This window comes from Dunckerocampus dactyliophorus, chromosome 4 (genome assembly GCF_027744805.1).
Source record: "Dunckerocampus dactyliophorus isolate RoL2022-P2 chromosome 4, RoL_Ddac_1.1, whole genome shotgun sequence".
NCBI lineage: Eukaryota > Metazoa > Chordata > Actinopteri > Syngnathiformes > Syngnathidae > Dunckerocampus > Dunckerocampus dactyliophorus.
The window spans coordinates 29,600,498-29,618,999 of record NC_072822.1 but is presented as its reverse complement, the minus strand read 5'-3'; the positions used below and the strand labels follow the sequence as shown (position 1 = coordinate 29,618,999).

At 39.4% G+C, this 18,502-nt stretch overlaps 1 protein-coding gene across 2 annotated transcripts in view; it reads right to left on the bottom strand.

Moving 5' to 3' along the window:
• The window catches only part of LOC129179501 (tight junction protein ZO-2-like), a 157,496-nt gene that overhangs the window by 92,172 nt on the left and 46,822 nt on the right, over nt 1-18,502 (bottom strand). The window contains exon 1 of one of the 2 annotated variants that reach the window (XM_054772806.1): nt 18,238-18,413. The exons of the other annotated variant lie outside the window; for it this stretch is intronic. Within the exon in view, the coding sequence (XP_054628781.1) occupies nt 18,238-18,297 (60 nt within the window). The 5' untranslated portion in view covers nt 18,298-18,413. Of the gene's footprint in view, nt 1-18,237; nt 18,414-18,502 lie in introns of those variants that run through there. 2 annotated transcript variants of the gene reach the window in all.

Sequence of the window (18,502 nt, the reverse complement as noted above, 5' to 3'; positions counted from 1 at the left end):
TTTGCCAAGATGTTGTCTTTTAAAGGCTGTGGTCTGATGAACAGCCTATTTTACTTTAATGCTTGTTTTCAATAAATTGCTTACTCAAGATTTTGTTTGTCTCATTCCCAGTTCATCTTTTTGCATTTTGTAGCTCTACTTAGAACCTCCTTATGTAAATTCTTGCAATTTTCCAACTGGTCTTAAAATTTTAATCAGAAGTGTATGTGCCTTGGCTCAATAACCGTTGGGAATAGCGTCAGTAAAATGACAAACTAGTGAAATAGCTAATAAAAATGTAAATATCTATTTTGCAGGGTATACTGTATTGTCATAAGCATAGCAGCGACACGTCTGTTGTCACAGTGCATTTCAAAATGTACCTGCATGGTTTTGTGACTCAGGTACAGTGTTGTAAAAAAGTGTTTGGCCCCTTCCTGATTTCTTACATTTTTTGCATGTTTGTCACTCTTTAATGTTTCAACTCATCAAACAAATTTAAATATTAAATAATAATGACAACAAAACTGAACACAAAATGTAGTTTTTAAATTAAACATTTTATTAGTAAGAGGAAAAAAAAAAACAAACCTACATGGCCCTGTGTGAAAAAGTGTCTCCTTCAGGATTTTTTGGTAGACAGTGAAATTCATGGTTCCATTTATCACAGCAAGTCTTCCAGGTCTGAAGCAGCAAAACAGCCCCAGACCATCACACTACTACCACCATATTTTACTGTTGGTACTATGTTCTTTTTCTGAAATGCAACATTACGCCAGATGTAATGGGACACACACCTTCCAAAAAGTTACGTTTTTGTCTCGTCAGACCACAGAGTATTTTCCCAAAGGTCTTATGGATCATCAAGATGTTTTCTGGCATAATTGAGACCAGCCTTAATGTTCTTTTTGTTCAGCAGTGGTTTTCATCTTGCAACTCTGCTATGCAGGCCATTTTTGCCCAGAGTCTTTCAAGATTCAAGATTCAAGAGTTTGACTGTCATATGCACAGTAAAACAGGTAGTTATACTATGCAATGAAATTCTTCTTCTGTTCATTCTCCCAAAAAAAAAAATAACACAAGAAAATGAATAAGAACAAAAGAAACATTAATACCAATAAATTAAGCAACAAGAACAGAAGAGACATGAATACCAATAAATAACTAAAAAAAATAAATCTTATGAACACTGACCTTAACTGAGGCAAGTGAGGCCTGCAGTTCTTTGGATGTTGTTGTGGGGTCTTTAGGGTTTCCCCTAGGATTTTTCTGAAGCTGTGGTGGTGGGCTGCAGGGGACTGCCACTACTGTGTTGTTTTTTCATGACTTAATTAGTTATTTAACTAGTTATTTTTTTTCAAAAACAAACAGAACATGAAGAAAGAACATTTCAAAACTGTTATTGTAATGGCAAAGTTGCTGAGAGCACTTACAGTGAGAGTTTAAAATGTTGAGCCTCTTTTTGTTGCCTGACCGATCTAGTCCAATAGTACTACGTGACTAGTAGTACAAAAGCATATCATTTTGTTCTATTTCACACAAACCTAAATTTAATTTGAGGCCTGTTTTAGAGTAAAACTATCCATCCATCCATCCATTTTCTATACCGCTTCATCCTCATTAGGATCATCCTCATCCAGTCGCGGGGGCATGCTGGAGCCTATCCCAGCTGACTTCGGGCGACAGGCGGGGTACACCCTGGACTGGGGAGTAAAACTAATACATAGGAAAATGAATTGTTCAATAATGTATTTTTTACTTCAATAAGCACAGCTAACATAATGAAATAATTTTAATATTTTTGTTATAGAGATGTGTCCTGTATAAAGAGTATAAATTGAGAGTCCAACGTTACAATAGCACAGGTGTATCCAACTTGCAGCACTATTAAAGCTACTTTGACATAAAAAGGAGAGGTGAGCTGTTGTACATGACTGTAAATATACTACAATTAAATGTTGGCAAAGTGTATCTCCTCTCAGTGTGTTCATTTGTCATTAAATACAGGCTTGAATAGAACACTTATGAAAATACTAAGAGTTGAAGGAAATATTCTACTGTGATAGCATCACTGTAAAAAGCTGGACACACCAACAAGATAACAACATGTTAACAAGAGTGAAAGATTAAGTGACACTTTAAAAAGGAAGTTAGCATGAATGTGATCGGCACGTCTAGCTCGCCCGTCATCTACTGTAGCTGGCTACCAGAGAGGCAGTGCAAATGGGTAAAAGATGGCAGAAAGTCGAATGAGATTGAAACGTGAGCGATCACAATGCTGGCCTCGGTAGGCTTCACATGTGACAAGCCTGTCAATTCACTACACATTTTACTGACTACTTTTTATTTGCACGATACTAAGAAACACAGTGAATGTCAACACAAGACGCTCGTGCCGTGACATGAGCAAGTGCCGACACGGCAGACAAGCGATTCCGGTCCATGTTTTTCAAAATAAAGTGCAGTGAAACATTTTAATGAATTTAAATTGTTTTCAAAATGTGCATAAACAATAAGCTGTGTGTGTTTGTATATGTATATGTATATATATGTATATATATATATTACAATATATTACTTAACATTGTTTTCAAGTTCATTTTTAAGGTGTGGTGGTTTTTATTTCGGAGTAGCGGGCCACCATGATCAATTACATGTAGCGGAAACCCTGACCTCTTGGATGAGTCATCACTGTGCTCTTGGGATCATTTTGGTTGGCTGGCCACTCCTGGGAAGGTTCACCACTGTTCCATGTTTTCACCATTTGTGGATAATGGCTCTCACTGTGGTTCGCTGGAGTCCCAAAGCTTTAGAAATGGCTTTATATGCTTTTCCAGACTGACAGAGTTCAATTAATCTCCATTACATGTTTTGACAGGGGGGCAGTCACTTTTCCACACAGGACCATATACGTTTGGATTTTTTTATCATCTCTTAATAATAAAAAAGTCATTAAACACTGCATTGAGTTCCGTTTACTGGTCAGTTGTGTTGTCATTGACTAATTTACATTTCTTTGATGATCTGACACATTTAAATCTGACAAACATGCCAAAAAATAAGACATCAGGAAGAGGGTAATCACTTTTCCACATCACTTTAGGACCAAACCAAGTCATGATTGGATCATTTCCTCGTGTATGAATGCATTATCATATCTTTACACAAAAACTGCTAGCAAGCCAACTCAGGATGTATCAAACATAAACATAAACAGTTCATTTATAGCTTATCCAAGTCTTCTTCCTGTTATTTTGCAGTAATTACCGTCCTAGCTCAAATAATCTTCTCGTCAAGACAGGACAATACTTTGACTTGTTGGTTACCGTACAAGGGTGTCTACCACTTCAAATAACAACTATCCCAATGCTATTTCAATTCTGCGTATTTACGCCTTTCCTGTAACAACAGGACGCAGGGAAGGGACCGCCCAGTTAAAAGGCCCTGTCCTGTGCATTCCAACTCTGTAGTCATCTGACGAGTCCATAAATAGTTGAAAAAGAAGTGACACAAAGACGCACATCGTAAGATTGCATCAAATAACTTCTGTCACCATGTAGTTACTTCTATCTGCTTGTTTGCTTCCAGAAAAGGTCAAATCACAGATAAGAAAAAACATGTATTGACATTATGGAAAATGTATTTTTCCAGTTCTAGTAATACAGTACCTAATTAAAATGTTCTAGAAAAAGAATGACATTGAATAATTAGTTACGTGTTTGCTCGTCTGACTCAAATAGAGCCTGCAGGATAATCTGGGCGTGGTGTGCTGGAAGATTCTGCTGCAGGAAGTAGATTGTAAACTATCACTCCCTCTTCCTGTCATTCCATAGATAACATCCTCTTGTCATGTTTAGCCACATGAAACAACATCTGGCACAATAATCTGCATACGCACACTGACATGCACATACAGTAGATGCGTATCATGATATCATGCATGAAACATTCAGAAGACCTTTCTGCTGTACTTGTTCTAGTGTAACAGTTTGGCACTGTCATAGTTCAAGCACGGCTGTTCCCATCTGACGCATTTGGTTGTGTTACACAGAAAGGACAATATCCAACAAACTGGAACAGTCTACAGCAGTGGTCCCCAATCTTTTTTGACCCACGGACCGCCTTGTGTTCCCACAAATCTCCCGCGGACATCGCTGTTTGACGTGTGTGGTAAAAGGCAGTGTGCTAGCATGAATTAACATGAGACAAATGTGCACATTAGCACTTAATAAGTCATCAAAACTTACCTTTATGCATTCCACCATAGTATCAGCATTTGAGACCAAATATGAGGTGAAAGAAAAATGGTAAAAATACAGTAGTAGTCTATCTGTGCGGCATGAGATAAAGTTAGCACACGCACAATAGACAAGTGTCAAGTGAGACGGATGTGACAGAGAATCCTGCCCCTTTTCAAAATAAAACAAAAAAAAATGAAATAATGGAAATTATTTTTTCTTTCTGTGCGGCCCAGTATCAAATGACCCAGGGGCCGGTACTGGGCCGCGGCCCGGGGGTTGGGCACCACTGGTCTACAGGACTTTTGCATTTCAAAGTGATACTGCGCCGTGGGGGGCCTAACTAGTACATGTATTTGTTTTTATTTTGTGTGACTGTATACTTTTTTCCCTGGCAGTAAGCGACTGTTCTCATCTCAACATACGAAGTCAACAACTCTAGACGGCCAACTTCACTGCACACCTTGTAGAGTTCGCATTTTTCTGCAAAATAACATTTGATGATAAAACATCTGATTGTACCACATGACATGAAAAGTGTTCCAACAAGCTCTTTTTTATCAATATTATTATAATTGTTAATGTAGACCTCTCATTGTCCTGTTCCGCTTTAAAGAAACATCTTTCTGCCATTCCTTTTAGGAGGTCCCAGAACAACAGATTTTTTAGAAGAACAAGTTGTTTTTTTTAAATATAAATGAATAGAAACAGAAAATAGTCCATCAAGTGGAAAACATGGCATGCTCGCTCACTCCACAACACATTCAAGCGTGTAATAAAGACAAGTCAAAAGAAAAGCCAGTTAATTAATGCGATCGCTTCCCCCGCGAGCTGATGAATGCACCTCACTGCCCAGGGCGAGTTGGTTCTGCTGCCTGGCTCGCTGAAGGACGGGAAGAATGAAGAGGAAGTGTCGGTCATCAACCTAATGACCAAAGACAGTGCAGCCTGAATCCTTTAGTAAAATGGCAGCATTTGTTTGTGCTTAAGAACATTTTTAAAGGACTGAGTGGGGACCATCTAGACATAAATTGTTTTAAATCAGGCGTAGAAGGCACCTGATATACAGAATGTGTGTGTGCATGCGTGTGTGCTGCTATTCGTGACTAGTGCTGGTCTAAAAGAGCTGTGAGTGTCTGCGCTATGTGGCATTTCATTAGGTTGCATGAGTGCTTCACTCTCACTGGCTGAGATGATGCCTTGTCATCACCTTTTGACAAACATGCCAACACTATGAAATGAAATAGTGTACCACAAGGCCACAGCAGTTAAGCAAGGTGATGTTCAATTTGAATACACTGTAATGCAAGTACTACCACTATATCCATTATCAACTATTAGAAAGACACCAAAGGAAAAAGAGGCTAGTTTAGCCGTTTACTGGTCTCTTGCTGAGAATGTATACCACCCAGCAAAGGTTTATCCTGGACGTGCAGCCACATACTGTACTGTATACAATCAAACAGGCTATAAAAACCCCTTCTTGCTCATTAAGAAGTTGGTTCAAAATAATAATTGAAGGATAAGCAACTCTGGGGTAATTTACATTTACCATTCTGTGTTTTGAAGGCGAACAATCTTCATCTCCATGTCTTAAGGTTTAAGTCCATGTTCTGCAGGTTCTCTATTTCAATTCCAAATGTTTCTCCCTTCTTTTCTCCTTGAAAACTATTGACACATTGCTCAAATCTTTGCTATAATCACTGTAAACATCCTCTGTCTCATGTATTGCCACGTTTGTGTAGCTGAGTGATACAGTAGTACTCCGATGATGTCACTTCTGGAATTGAGGCTGAACTGCGAAAGCTATTTCGTCATGAGTTGCGTTATGATCTATAAATATAATTTTTGCTAATTTACCGTTCACTTTCAAAAATCCAACAATGTAGAACACAATTACAAACAATATATAACATATTTAAGCAAAGTTGATGAATCATGTCAGGGACCCTTGAACCAATGTACTATCACAACACCACGTGTAGTCTTCCGTTCGTTTGGCACTTCCGTTTGTTTTATTTTGTTGTTGTCATGAGTACAATCAAGAAAGATTCTAACTTTTAAGAGTTTATAAGATGTTATGTTTTGCAGCTGCAAACTATTTTTCTTTAATGGAGGAGGGGGCAAAATGGATCTTTGGATAGTAAAGGTTGCCGACACCGGGACTAAAAGAACATGTGGCTATACTGTATTACTACACATAATGTACTCCCTATATGCTGTGGCTATAAGCTAAACAGTACATAATCTATTCATTTTCTAACCACAACAGAACGCTGCATTCTTGCATGGGCCAGCATAGTACTACATGTGATTTCAGCGGAGCGCCACATCCTTGGCCTTTGAACCCACTTCCCAAACACAGGGCAGTAACAGTATCCATGAAGCAAACTCCAAACAGCGAGAGATATAATAACACACAGAGGAATTTTATCCACCAAGCACTCCTAGCAGCTGCGCCATCTCAAATGTTATATTCACGTTGGTCAGGGAATCTCTGGAACGTCACAGTCCGTGTAGTCACCGCAGAAACAACACAGTGAATGTTAGCATTTTCACTCGTCAGTTTCATCACTGCAACAGCAACGGTGAGTCATAGCAATAAATTCATTTTTGTTTCATAAACAACAGAATATCAAGCACTCTTGTCATTCTTGTCATGAGTGTAATTTATCACGGAACAATACTGAAGTATAAAATGGACTTCTCTACCAAACATGTTCATTGTAATCACTAAAAGGTGCGATACAACAGAAACCCAGTTAATTAACCCTGTTAACCCAGTTAATTAATTAATCCTGCAAATTATATGAAGGTTTTTGGTACAAAGTTCAAATAAATAAGCAACTAAACAATATATTATTTTTCTATCATTTACATTTCTCATAAATTGGTGGTGTGAGGATTTGATCCTTGTTATGGCAGATGAAGACAGAAGCAGATTTCTATTTGTCCGTTTGCTTTAATATCATTATTATTGTTGTTGATTTTATATGAGGCTGTAACAAACTCTTCCCTACAAAAAAGTATGACATGTATGCATACAGTGTTGTGAAAAAGTGTTTCCCCCTTCCTGATTTCTTATTTTTTTGTCACACTTACAAGGTCACTGAAATTATTTGTCACCTTTGCTTAAATATGTTCTACATTGTTTGTAATTATGTTCTACGTTGTTTGTTTTTTTGAAAGTGAACGTTAAATTATTACAAATTGCATTTTTGTATGTCTCAAACCACCATTTTGGTCGGACCTCGTCAAAAAGGGGAGTTTCTCAAGTGACGTCAGCTTTGAATGCTTGTCGCTATGGTGGCACAGTGTTTACAATACAACAGTATATAATAATATTTATGTAAATAAGACATGACTGTGTTCTGTGGCAACTTTGACGCCTTTCTCTTCCTTTATTCCTGTTGCTAGCTTCCTAGCATCCAAAATGCGTACCGTACTTGTACAGGTGTTTCTTCATAGCAGTCTTCAGTGAAATGAACGGTCCATATCACATACACCGAAATTAGCACCTGCTTCGTTCTCCAGAGAATGTCTACCCAGGGCTGCTCACAGCATGCGTTAGCTTACAATGCACCGTTCTCGTCCACGGCGAGTAGCTCAGTCCCCGCTCTCCTGTGTGGTTCGCCTGGCATTCGCAGTTTCACACGGGGCTACTCACAGCATGTGTCGGCTTAAAGCACTTTCCTTGGAGAGTGGCAATCACGCTTGCTTCGTTTATTGTAGTCTTAACCCTTCGTCTTTTGGAAAAGAAAACAAACTTACAGTATCACTCGGACACTGAGAACAGCAAACAGCAACACAACGTTTTGGCATGAATCTTATTTTGATGAAAAATATACCGGACCAAGTCGACTAGCTAGCATTTGTTTACAATCCTGCTTCTTCACCGACGTCACTTGGGAAACGCCCCCTTCTGATGAGCTCCGACCAAAATGGTGGTTTGAGACGTACAAAAATGCAATTTTTACTAAAGTGTTACTTGATAACTTGCAATGAGTCTCTTGCAGCACTGTGGAGGAATTTTGGGCAAATCATCAATTACAGAATTGTTGTAATCCAGCCACACTGGAGGGTTTGCCAGCATGAAGCACCTTTTTAAAAGGTCATGCCACAGCTTCTCAGTGGGATTCAGGACTTTGACTAGGCCACTCCAACGTCCTATTTTTTTTTTTCTTCAGCCATTCAGAGGTGGACTTGTTGGTGTGTTGTCCTTTTGCAGGACCCAAGTTGGTTTCAGCTTGAGGTCACGAAAAGATGGCCAGACATTCTCATTTTTTGGTAGACAGCAAAATTTGTCACAGCAAGCAGCAAAACAGCCCCAGACCATCACACTACCACCACCATATTTTGCTGTTGGTATAGTGTTCTTTTTCTGATATATATGATATATTCTGATATAAAAGTATATCTAGTCTGTCCGTGAACACTGCAGTCGCATGGGCAGTTACTCGATATATACAGCATTTTTAGGATTGGAAGAGTCCTGCTTCCCGTCTGAGGATACCCAATATGTACACTTCTCTTTGCATGTACAAATTGTGTGACTTGGAAGCAAAAACAAATAGATATTGCTACTCTGAAATATGAAATCTGTCCAAAGGAAACAACTTGGAATAATCAGACATGAGAAGTCTGAGGGCAGGTGGACATTGTACTACATGGCAACAAACACAGCAACCATTACACTATTGCATGAGAACAAGCAGAGCTGACTGTTCATCCAGAAAACAGCCTGAATCTTTTATAATCATCCCAAATATGAGCAGTCCTTTGTCTGTTGTGCAATACAGTGTGGGCTAAATATGCAGGATTGGCCATTAATGCCTGAATCTCGTCTACAAACTCAAGCAACTGTAGCCAACAAACCCTAAAAGGATATGAAATAGCATTTTTTCATTATTTTAAGAACTGACGTCCATGTCAGTTCTTAAAATAATTTTGCAGAATAACAAGACAAAAGCCATATTTGCAACTCAAAAATGATGTCTGAAATAAGAGACTGCTGTGTTCTGATTTTGAACCCTTAGTATATGTAAATCTTTAATCTAATTAATATCATAAGTTGCATAGCCAGTGATACACTTCAAAAGCCACACATCTATTTCTGTCAGTTACATTACAATTTCCTGTATCAGAAGGAAATAGGGATGTCTCATATTGTCAGAAAAATTAGATATCGGTACATATCAGTATTGTTTTTTTCTGCTTGCTAGCTCAGTATGTCCACGTTCTGGAATTATTTCCAAGTTTTGCCTCGGGATTGTAAAAATGCAATTTGCAGTGATTGCAAAGTAAGATGTCTTTCATGACTACTTCTCATCTAATGTCAGGGTCACATGCAACTAACATGCCTGCAGCAAAATAACAAGCCACCAGAGATGTGCTGAAAGAGCCCAGTTTATAATTTCACTAATTGTATTTGTCCAGAGTTTCATACTTCACACTTTACTTTGTTGTTATACTGTACAGATGTTTATGCCATATGGAAAGGTGCAACTCTCCATGTTGTATCATTACCAGCATCATGTAATTGGATTCCTATTTGATTGGCTGTCCGTCAAGACATTGGACGATCCTTGGCCCAAATGAAGGTTGTTACCGGTGCCTAGTGCAGTCCAATAACCATCAGAAAGCAACTTCTAACGAAGGGTTTAAGGAAGGAAAACGTCTTCAAAGGCCTTGTCTCCTTCAACACCACAAAACTGCCTGTTTGGAAATGGCCCAACAGCACCAAACATGGGACATTGAAAGGTGGAAGAAAGTTGTATTCTCTGATAAAAAAAAAAATGTAACCTTGACGGCCCTGATGTCTTCCAACGTTACTGGCTTGACAAGGAGATCCCACCTGAGATGTTTTCCACATGGCACAATGGAGGGGGAGCCATCATGATGTGGGATGCTTTTTCCTTCAATTGAACAATGGAGCTTCAGGTTGTGCAGGGGCGTCAAACAGCAAATAACTATGTAGAGATGTTGCAGGGGCAAACCGTCCTGACTGAAAGCCCTCATCTGTGTGGTAATGACTGCACACAGTTCACGCTGCAGTTCACAATGCCCGCCTGACAAAGGACTTCTTCCAGAATCAGAATCAGAATTAGTTGTCCTGTTGAAAAAAAAACTTCTTCCAGAGGAATAACCTCATTCTTTTGGACCATCCTGCATGCTCCCCTGATGTAAATCCAACTGAGAACATTTGGAGATGAATGGCAAGGGTTGTTTACAAAAATGGACATCAGTTCCAGACAGTGGATGCCCTCTGTGAATCAGTTGAAATCGAGACATCCAGGCTATTCTTTTCAAGTGGGGAAATGCAGAAAAGAATCAGTTGAGATTGAATTGAGATTCCAATCTATGGTTTCATTCCATTCGTCCATTGTGCAGAGATTTGGAATTTGTTCTTCCAGTTTTGGTCCAATATTTACTAAATAATTGTTAAACATTTCAACTACCTCATTTATATCATCCTTATTAGTGTTTCCAACCATAAAATAGTGAGGGTAGTCTGCTTTCTTAGTGCAGTTCCTTATAATACTATTTAAGATGCCACAAGTTGCTCTAGTGTTATTTTTATTGTTGTTCTTATTCTTTTTTATTCTTATTAAGATTGTTGTAAACTTATTTTTTATAAGTCTTATACTTCTTCTAAATTCCCTGTATAATGTATTCTTCTTCTTACAGGCGTTTTTTGTCCTTTTGTCATCCATGGCTGCTTGTTTTTCCTTTTGCTTCTTGGACTTTTCTTGCCAGGGACAGTTCTTCTCGTAGAGCTCCATATAACTGCATAGAAAGTGATCATATGCTTCGTTCACTTTTGCACTGTAGACACTCTCCCATCTTTGTTCTTCAAAATCTTTCCTGAAAGCGCTGACGCTATCCTCTGCGCACAGTCTTTGAAAAGCGTATTGCCTCGGCTGAAAATCGATCTCGCTTATATATGGATAAAATCATCAGGGAAGCTCTTTTTTTCTTTTCTTTTCCTCCATGTCCCTTCGAGAACCTTGTAGGTTCTCAATAAATGGGGATGCCATTTCTGAATTAGTTAGAAGTGAAACAGTGGCCAGGTTACAATTTTAGCTTAAATTACCATGGTGATACAGCTGCTTTAAAAGAGCGCTACCTTCGCTGAACAGGCAAGTCCGGCTTTCCACTCAACACAGCTCGCTAAGCCACTAAACTCGCTTTGCAGAATATCCCCTCTGTGGGCAGCTACAAAGTGCTGCCGTCTGTCATCATAACAGAGAGCCGTGGCTTGCCATGATGCATATGCCTTAATTACGCAAAAAAAAAATGTAATTAATGAAATAAATTAGTTACCGCACTTAACGCGCTATTTTTGATAGCCCTAATATTAACATTACTTCAATCAATGCTGACGAATATTTTATGACAGCTTTATTCTACCAGAGAGAGACAGACTCTGCCACTCCATATACTGTACAGACACTCGCTATAGGCCACTCCAGGATCTTATATGTACTTCTTTTTGAGCCACTCCTTTGTTGTCCTTGCAGTATGTTTTGGGTCATTGTCAAACTGGAAGTACAATCCATATCCCATTTTGTGTGTTCTCTCTGAGGCCAGGAGGTTCACATCCAAGATTCTACAGGACTTGGCCCTGTTCATCAGCCACCCACTGTGGTACAGTCTTCCGGTACCCCTAGCAACCAAACAAGTCCAAAAGCAGAAGGTTTCCGCCTCTACGTTTGACAGTAGGAATGGTGTTGTTGGACTCATATACAGCTTTTTTCTGCGGTTCAGCACTCATCCCAGAAAGCTTTTGGAGCCGGGTGTGAACCAAAAGACCACAAGTTCGGCACCCCTGTGGTTCTTTGGTGATGGAAAACAAAGGCTCTGAAAACCTACTACGAAACTCCAGAAACAATCACACTTTGTCCTTACACGCCCACCACACTCACGCCAAGATGAATTCACAAACACCAGAATTCCGGACATCAACATGTACAACACAATCAGCCCATTACAGTATCCTTAATTCACTTCTGTTGTGATTTGGTGCTACATAAAAAATGTAATTTAATTAACTCGACCTTCTTGGTCAACATATCAGAGTAGGGGAACCATCAATGTCATTTCTGTGTCTGCATGGTTTGCCTTTACAATTCCTCAACTGCTCTCTGCATCTTGTGCGGATGAGAGATTGACTGACTAAATGTCACGTCTATTTTTAATTTGTGGATTATTTGTCTTAATGTCTCTCCATTTCTTTCTTTACCGATAGATTGTGAAATGCAACTGTGGATAACTGACACAATGTTTGCAAAGCCGTTGTACCGAGAGGCAGCAGTTCCACCTACAATATAACAAGCTTAATCAAAAAAAAAAAAAAAACACATTAAAGTGCATCAGAATTTTTTTTTAGCCAGGGGCAGATACGCAAATTTGGAGAGGGGTGGAGTTAGAGAAGTGTACCCTTCATGTGTATCTGTCTTGGATGTAACCAATATTGACAGTCAATGTGAAACTCAGTTGCATACAACAGTTGCATATTTGTTTGCAGGATGTATTGCAGAATATTAAATCTATGGTATCGGAGTAGTCGCGGTGTTGTCAGACGTCCAAATTCAGGTGTTGGGATCAGATTGGAAGTAAAGAAATGTGGACCTGTACATCCCCAATTGGTGTCGTCTGCAACACTGACATACATTGGCCACACACGCACCCTGCTGACTTCCGTCAATCAACAGACAGTCTCTCATCATCAGCAATGTCCAAACATGGAAAACACAGAAATGATGCAAAACCAAAAGCACACAAATATCATAAAACACATGCAACAAGAAAATCCTGCAATCACATATAGGGCCCTATGAAATCCATTTGAGTTGTTCCCAAATTCTGTTTTTCCTGTTATAATTTCTTAAAATTCCATTTTTTTACCTTTTCTACTTCTTTTACCAGCATAGAGTGTGTGCTATTTAGGTTAGTGAATAAAATGCAAAAAATCCTTACATTTTTTGACGCAATACATCATTGGCCCTTTTTTTCAAGTAATTGAGAAGTGGATGTAGCTTGGCTAAATTTTCTAATGGGATGTCAGCTTCAGCATATATCTAAATATATATATCATACACACACACACACACACACACACACACATATATATATATACAGTCAAACCTGTCTTAGCGGCCACCTTTATAGAACGGCCACCTGCCTATAGCAGCCACTGAAAAATCCCCCCCCAGCAAATTTACATGTTATAGACCCTGTGTATAGCAGTCACCTGTCCAACGCGGCCAGCGGCCACCCATTTTGTCTCCCTTGGTCAATATCTGACTGCATATAGCGGCCAAATTACCAACTCAATTAGAAGCTTCATGCACGAAAAAGTTTCGTTTTTCAATCAATGAAGCCGTTGTGTGTAGACTTTAATTACTGAGTCCTAGCTCAGTCACAATCATTCACAAGATCCACACAAACTGTCAGTTGTTCCACATAAAAAGCCATCTTCTTTTGAGCTTGTTATTTCCTGGTCAAACATGTAACTTTAAGAGCATTTGCACCAAAACATTACCGCAAAGTAGGCTGGGAACAGGACGTGCTCCCAGCGACGCTACAATAAAAAAAAAAAAAAAAAAAAAACATACGCTAGCATGCATGCGGCAGCGGGAGCAAAACTGAGTTCGGTTGTACTTAATTGAAGTATTTCAGAATGTACTCACATTATTTTTCATCAATCCTCATCCACAAATCCATGAAAGTCCTCATCTTCTGTATTCGACACAAAAAAAGCCGTCTTCTTTTCCGTTCGCTACTCGTCTGTTAACTTGTCAGTGTTATTCAGCTCCGAAGCAAAGAAGGAAACTTCTCCTGTTGCTTCTGCCAACTTTATTTATTGAACGCGGCCACCAGACAGCAGCTAAGAACACACACACATCTCTCAGCATCGTCTCTCCTTCCTGCTTGCCCACAAGGCAAAGGTTAAACAAGCCCCACTACATAGCTGTCCCGGCAATGCCTGTAAGAAATGACACCGTTTATTTCCTGGTGTGCACTGGTCAATACTGTAATGCCGCTTGTTGTGGGGAAGAAGAGACTCACGTCGCCGATGCACTTTAATGACTTTATTAACAGCGGAGAACACTGCAGGACTTTACATCCACGCCAACATAAACACACTTCCCAACTCTCTCGAAACTCACAGCTAGCACTGAGCCTAGCTCTCCTGCTCGGGACGCCCACCGTCACTTCCCGTCACTTCCTGATGAACTAAAGCTGTAAAAAGTGAAATATTAAAAACAAGCGTAAGACATTACTAGCACAGCTTTGTTCTGTGGGTCGTGGATATATTCTATCAGTTATTATTAAGCCTCTAGCTTCCTTTTAGTAAGTAAAAACCTTGGCTATGATTGCACTACATTGTCATGTAGACCTACAAAGTACACTTGGAAGAACAAGAGGTGAATAAATGTATTGCAACTGATGTGAAACTGATGAGGGGTAGGATTAAATAAGCTTTGCTTCTTCCTACTCCTTTTTGGACATGCAAAATTGTGAATTGTACTATGTGATGTGCTACTGTTTGACTCATGCATGTTCAGGATTAAAACCATGAACCATGATAATAAGAAGCCTAGTAGTGCTGTACAACTTTTATCCGCAGTCCGCAGTGCCCTCTACTGGTCAACATTATTATTATTATTATTTTTCCCCTTTTTTTTCTCTACTGGTCAACAATCAAACTGGACGCCAACCTGTCTATAGAGGCCACCTGTCTATAGCGGCCACTTTCAAAGACTATATATATATATATATATATATATATATATATATATATATATATATAACAATCATATAATAATATAAATAATATATCTAAATCTTCAACAAACTGTAATGTGCTTGTGATCAATTATGTAGTCAGATGTAATTCCAATTGTGTAATTAATGTAAGATATTTTTATGAGACCCTTACTTTGTTTACACAATTAGACAAATGTGATAAAGTGCGCTCTTATTTTGAAGGTCGGAAGTGTGTTGCGTGTTGACAATGGCAATTGACGGGTGACACGAGCCGGGTACAAGAATAAACGTGCCTCTCGTCTTTTTTTACACAGAACTTGCACGTCGTCAGTGGGCATTGTAAAATGGACCTTACATGATCAAATGGTCTTTACATTATAGCCGTAAAACACAACACGCTGAAAATATACTCATCCAGCCTGAGTCGCACACACACACAAGCTGCACTAGCACGCTCTGCTAAACTAAGCTAACCACGCTAGCTTCCATTCATGCTCCGTAACAGAGTTTCCACGGTTTCTCGCGGCTGTTTCAACTTACAGTATTTAGTAGTGTTGTGACTGAGCGGCCCGCCAGGGAATAACCCACACAAACTTTCCCTCTTCTCACAATGACATCATTTCATTCATGTCACTTTCTGCGAGACTCCGCGTTTAACAGTAAATTCCATTTTTATTGTCCGTCTACGATTTCGTTAACGCGGAAATCATAGGGTTCTACACATGACCGCTGCAGAATCAAAACAAATGCATTTTACCGTGACATGATTTGCAGCCATAGAAGTGAGGATTGGTCATTTAGAAGAGCAGCTCTGCACTCTGGAAGGACAGAACTTTTAGCCACTCTAGCCATTACATTTTAAAGCAAGTTAGCAGCACATATATGGCTCATACAACAGACATATCCAAAGGTGGGACCTAAAAATTCACGACTATTAAATGATTCATAAATGTCAATAATCAATGCTGACAGAACAAAAAAAACGGAACAAAAAGACGGAAAGCGGAAGTGCCGCCAGGACAATTTATGGTGGTGCACCAAGACCAGAATGGCTGAGCGTAAAATCCAACCCGCACCGGCTGGATTCAATATTTTGGGAACACGACAAATATGAGAAACCACATCGCACGTTTCCACCCAAACCAGGAGGGAAAACAGCCAGCTGAAGCTGCTGCAAACCAGAGAACCATCAAGCAGTCTAACTAATTTTCCACCCAACTCGGAAAAAACGCTGTATGTCACCGTAACAGCACATTTCATTAGTGATGACTGGAAGCTAGCGTCTCATGTGCTACAAACAAGAGGAATGAATGAGAGCCATACGGGTGCGAATATGGCTGAGCTGTTCAATAATGTTGCAGAGGCATGCTGATTTCTCGTGGCCCATTCATTTGTATTATTTGTGGCATCCTAGTTTTTTTGGTTATTCATGATATACTGAAGTCTGCAAGCATTATTCTTGTATGAGTGCTGCTGGTACAGCAATCTATATGTTGCACGAAAGCTGTTTTTGACTTTGCTATACAGCAAAAATATATGATTTTTGTCAGATATTCTATGCTCGGGATTTTTGTTTGAATTCAGAAATCTTTATTATTTATTTATGAATAATGGCAGATTTTTTTCTTATGTTGGTTATTCAGAATATGCTGAAGTTTGTGTTAATTTTATACATGCTGCTGGCGCAATTTTCTTTTCCTGCTGGTTCTGTACAATGGGAAATATGTTGGTAGATGTAACCTTCCAATTGTTATGATAATGGGAGTGAATTCATCATTTTCATGTTTACTTTAAGTGTGGATCATTACAAATATGCTTTGTTTTAGCAGTACACAGAGAGTAATAATAAATTATATAGAGAAAAAGTATGCTTGAAAAAAACTGACAAACTATTGATCAACGAAAAAAGATGCATCAAGATACATCAATAATCGTTTTATCATTGCATCAAATCGTGAGGTGGCCAGAGATTCCCAGCCCTAACTGATACTGCATCTGATCTGCCCTGTCCAAAATACAAATCAGGAAGTCAGTCGGGTTCTGCTACGCCAGGGGCACGGTCATATTGAAGTAAGTAAGTAAGTAGTAAGTAAGTCACAAAAGTAACTTTCCCCAAACTGTTTCCAAAAGCTAAGGAGAATACAACTGTCTAAAATGCATCAGTTAGACGCTGAATTAAGGATCTAAGAGAACGACAGGGTCTAGTTCAAAACCACTGACTGATGTATAAATTCACCCGTTAGTGAAATCATTAGGAACTGCGGGTGTAATCACATTAGGTTAGTTGTAATGTTGTAATGGTGTTTGGTTTAACTTCCTGTGTTGAACATGTACCAGGTTACCATTTTAAATAAACTAAATAAAAATGTAAATAAAATGTACAGAAACTACAGTAAAAGGTACAAGTAGTACGTTTGTACTATGTATGACACCTGGTAAAACAAAACAAAAGAATAAAGAATAAATAAGTTCAGCAGTTACACAGACAGAAACAGAATAGTATAGGTAAGTTAAGTATAGGTATAGGTTTGGAACACCCCAGCTGTCCACCACCACAGATAGATTGCTGTCCTATATGCTTTATTGTGTCACAATATTTACTGTACATAAAAGCAGCACTGATAACCGGCCTAACTACCTCGCTATTGTCAAAGCAAACGAGATCAGGGTTTATTATCCCCGAACCAACTGTACTTCTACGTGGAAATGTGGCTGTACAGGGCAGCCTGAAATAACAACACTGTTATCACACAAACATATTCTATACAGAACTGGAACACGTGACACCACTTTGCTGAAGAGCAATACAGTCCTCATTCTTTCACATCAGCACACACACCGTACGCATACAGTATATCTACAGTATGTTTCTTAAGAGACTGACCACGTTACGCAACTTTTCTTTTTTTTATTTTAAACACCACTTTAGAGACAGGATATCAATGGTTGCTCTCATAAGAAAGAGAGTTTGAAAAATGTTTAAACGTAACAACGTGACAAAAAGGATTACAGAAAGTAAACATGAGTTCTGCCACAGCTTCCTATTGGCCCTTATGAAGTACAACAGGTGTTGTACTTAGAGGCCATGACACCTCACAGCCTCTACGCGTCACTGCCGCTCAGACAGGTTTGAAATCAACATTTAACACAATATGTCCACATTACCTTGTGGGTAGGTGCTCAGGCTGCATTATAAGAGCTAATTTCCATGAACACAAACAGAATGTCAGTGTCGAGTGTCACTTACTCCGACATGATCGCTCTTGCTCGGGTAAGAAACAAGCTTTCCTCCGCCTCTCACCGGCATCCTGTTCCCCGAGTCAGCGTGGCCGTCGCGGTTAAAGAAAGAGACGGGACAGCAGTTAGCTCTGTTGCTAGTGTTTGGAATGAAAAATGTCTGTTAGCCAGGACCGCCCCGCCCTCGCCGATGCGTACGTCCCTACAGCGCCAGCCTACAGGAGGCGGCCGGCTCATAGAGGGAGGTCCTACAAATGGAGACTAGAGAGTAGTGA